This window comes from Schistocerca piceifrons, unplaced genomic scaffold (genome assembly GCF_021461385.2).
Source record: "Schistocerca piceifrons isolate TAMUIC-IGC-003096 unplaced genomic scaffold, iqSchPice1.1 HiC_scaffold_1512, whole genome shotgun sequence".
In the NCBI taxonomy this organism is placed as follows: domain Eukaryota; kingdom Metazoa; phylum Arthropoda; class Insecta; order Orthoptera; family Acrididae; genus Schistocerca; species Schistocerca piceifrons.
Window position 1 is genome coordinate 200,080 of NW_025727361.1, and position 3,386 is coordinate 203,465.

Below are 3,386 nucleotides of genomic sequence, written 5' to 3' on the forward strand. Positions count from 1 at the left end.
AAGTACAAGAATACTGACACTTCTTACTTTCTACGTTTTGAACCTTTCCTGTGACACTAGTTATAGACGACGATTCTTCACTTCAGGTTTACTGTATCCCTCTGACCTTCTTATTGACGATGAAACACAGAAATTGCATCGGAATTAAATAGAAAAGGCACAATACCGAATTAAGTACAAGAAAACTGACTCTTCTTACTTTCTATGCTTTGAACCACTCATGTGACACTAGTTATAGATTCCGATCCTTTACTTCAGGTGTACTGTATCCCTGTGACCTTCTTATTGACGATGAAACACAGAAATCGCATCGGAAATTAATACAAAAGGCACAATGCCTACTTAAGTTCAAGAAAACTGACTCTTCTTACTGTCTAAGTTTTGAACCATTCCTGTGTCACTAGTTATGGATTCCGATGCTTCACTTCAGGTTTACTGTATCCCTCTGACCTTCTTATTGTTGATGAAACACAGAAATTGCATCGGAATTAACCCTGCTGTTCTGTTCGGGTCTATATGACCCGAAACGAATATGAACGTTATTTTACATTATGTAAATACCAATATATATTTATGAAACTTTGTGACTTTGTCTGAAAATGGATGAGCAGCATGTGTTTTAAAAGGTTTTAAAAAAGTTTAAGAAGTTTGGGCTTCAACTGTAATAGTTGCATATGTAATGTTCGGGTCATAATGACCCGACACAAATATGTTTAGTGTAACTCGTATTTATTTCTAAAATCTGGAAATGGCGAAAATTATTTTTGTTGTGTTGTGTGGGAATAGTGACTGCATCATTCCAACTTACTCTCAACAATCACCTAAAGCTCCATGCGTTCACAACAATGGGCTTGTTTGTTGCTTTCCCCAGGAAATAATAATTGGCAGTTCTCAATAATTGGAATGCTTTGTTTCTGCCCAGTTTGACTTGTGACACCATGGCGATGAGACCATTGAATGATCGTGAGTTGGAAGAAATAGTAAATGCCTCACCAGATGAAGGATCACTTTCTGAGTTTGAAGATCACATCAGCAATGCATCTGAAAGCGAGTGTTCCGATGACAGTTACGACAGTCCACAGCCCATACAAAATAGTGTAGAGACTTTTCTTTCTAAAAATGGGAATATAGAATGGCAGTTGCATCCACCAGCACAACATGGTCGCCTACCAGCTTCGAACATCATCAAGAGTACCCCAGGAGTTACCAGGTATGCAGTCAGCAGAATATCTGATGTAAAATGTTCATTTGAAGCAGTATTTCACACAGCGCTTCAAAATGAAATAATAGAGATGACAAATATTGAAGGGCAGCGAGTTTATGGTGAACAGTGGACAGATATTGATGGTTCTGTTTTCCATGCATACTTAGGACTCTTACTCCTAGCGGGTGTATATCGATCTCATGGGGAGTCTACAAAAAGTTTGTGGGATAAAGATACTGGGCGAAACATATTTCGAGCAACCATGTCTCATGAAACATTCTGTAAGATATCACGTGTCCTGCGATTTGACAAGAAATCTACTAGAGAGGAAAGACGACGTACTGACAAACTTGCCGCAATTCGTAGTATTTGGGAGAAGTGGGTAGAGGTCCTTCCTAAACTGTATAATCCAGGAGAAAATGTTACTGTTGACGAGCAGTTAGTAGCATTTAGAGGTCGCTGTCCATTCAAGCAGTATATCCCAAGTAAACCGGCAAAATATGGGATCAAAATATGGACCATGTGTGACAGCAAAACTTCATACGTACTGAAAGCCCAAATTTATACAGGAAAGGTGAGTGGAGCGGCACCAGAAAGAAATCAGGGAATGAGGGTGGTATCTGATCTCACTTCTGAGTTACGTGGTCAGAATATCACGTGTGACAACTTTTTTACGTCGTACAATTTGGGGCAGCTGCTTCTGAAAAGGAAATTGACTATGTTGGGAACTATACGGAAAAATAAGCCGGAGCTTCCACACAAAATGACCAACAAGGAGGTACACAGCTCTTCATTTTACTTCACAAATGACACTACTGTGGTTAATTATATTCCTAAGAGACACAAGAATGTTGTACTTATGAGCACTCTCCACCATGATGCGGAAATCAGTGACAGGGCTGATAAGAAGCCAAAAATGATTTTGGACTATAATTCAACCAAAGGTGCTGTAGACACGCTTGATCAGTTATTAGGTACATATACATGCAAACGAAAAAGTAATAGGTGGCCAATGATAGTTTTCTACAATATTCTTGATGTTTCTGCTTATAATGCATACGTTTTGTGGATTTCGGTTGACCCTAATTGGAATGCAAGCAAATTGACTAGAAGGAGAATATTCTTGGAGGAACTTGGAAAGTCACTGATAAAAGAACATATTGCATCAAGAACGCATTTCCCAAGAACAGAAGATTCTTTGAGAATGGTCACAAGCATCCAAAACCCGAATGATGTGGGTGGTGTGTCAGAATCGGTAACAACAAGAAAATCTACAAAACGTGCACGCTGTAAGTTCTGTCCATCAAGTAATGACAATAAAACAAACATGGTGTGTGGAAAATGTAGTAAACATATTTGCAAGAAACATGTAACCTACTTGTGTCCACAGTGCAAGCAGTAAGAAAAGAACTGTAGTATTTTATAAGATGATTGTATTGAAAATTCTGTTGTTTCAAATTTATGTGAATACTTGTGCCTAAACTACAATCAGTAAGAAGAGAGGATTCTAAAGTTGTAGTGCTTTCTATGTTGGAATGTAATAAAAAAACTGTAGTGTGTTCTGTACTGTAGTGTGCTCTAAGATGAATATCTGTAATGACAACTGTCTGTTGTTAGAAAATGTCAATACTTACGTCTAAACTGTCAACAATAAGAATAGAAGTATGGAAAAACTGTAGTGCTTTCTAAGTTGAATGCCTGTAATGGAAACTGTCTGTTGTTTCAAATTTATGTGCATATTTAAATGAAAAATATCCCTCAATAAAGTTGTATGCATTGTTATTATTATTATTATTATTACCATTATTATTATTATTATTATTATTATTATTATTACTAACAAGGTACTGGAATAGAACAACAATGTCGATAGCTAAAACTGTACCAAAATTTATGTTTCTAAAGCATTTTGATATGTCGGGTCATATTGACCCGAACAGTATATATGTCAAGTAAAAGTGAACAGAACAGCAGGGTTAAATACAAAAGGCACAATGCCGACTTAAGTTAAAAAAAACTGACTCTTCTTACTGTCTAAGTTTTGAACCATTCCTTTGACACTAAATATAGATTCCGATGCTTCACTTGAGGGTTTACTGTATCCCTCTGACCTTCTCGTTGACGATGAACTACAAAAAATTGCTTCCTAATTAAATACCAAAGGCACAATGCCGAATTAAAT

General features: G+C 37.0%; 1 protein-coding gene across 1 annotated transcript; it reads left to right on the forward strand.

Annotated features, from left to right (window-relative positions):
• Window positions 1-944: 944 nt before the first annotated feature.
• LOC124734560 (piggyBac transposable element-derived protein 4-like) lies at window positions 945-3,160 on the forward strand. The gene is made up of 3 exons (XM_047248542.1): window positions 945-1,582; window positions 1,736-2,602; window positions 3,049-3,160. Exons 1-3 carry the CDS (start codon window positions 945-947, stop codon window positions 3,158-3,160), a joined length of 1,617 nt encoding a protein of 538 aa, XP_047104498.1.
• Window positions 3,161-3,386: the final 226 nt, after the last annotated feature.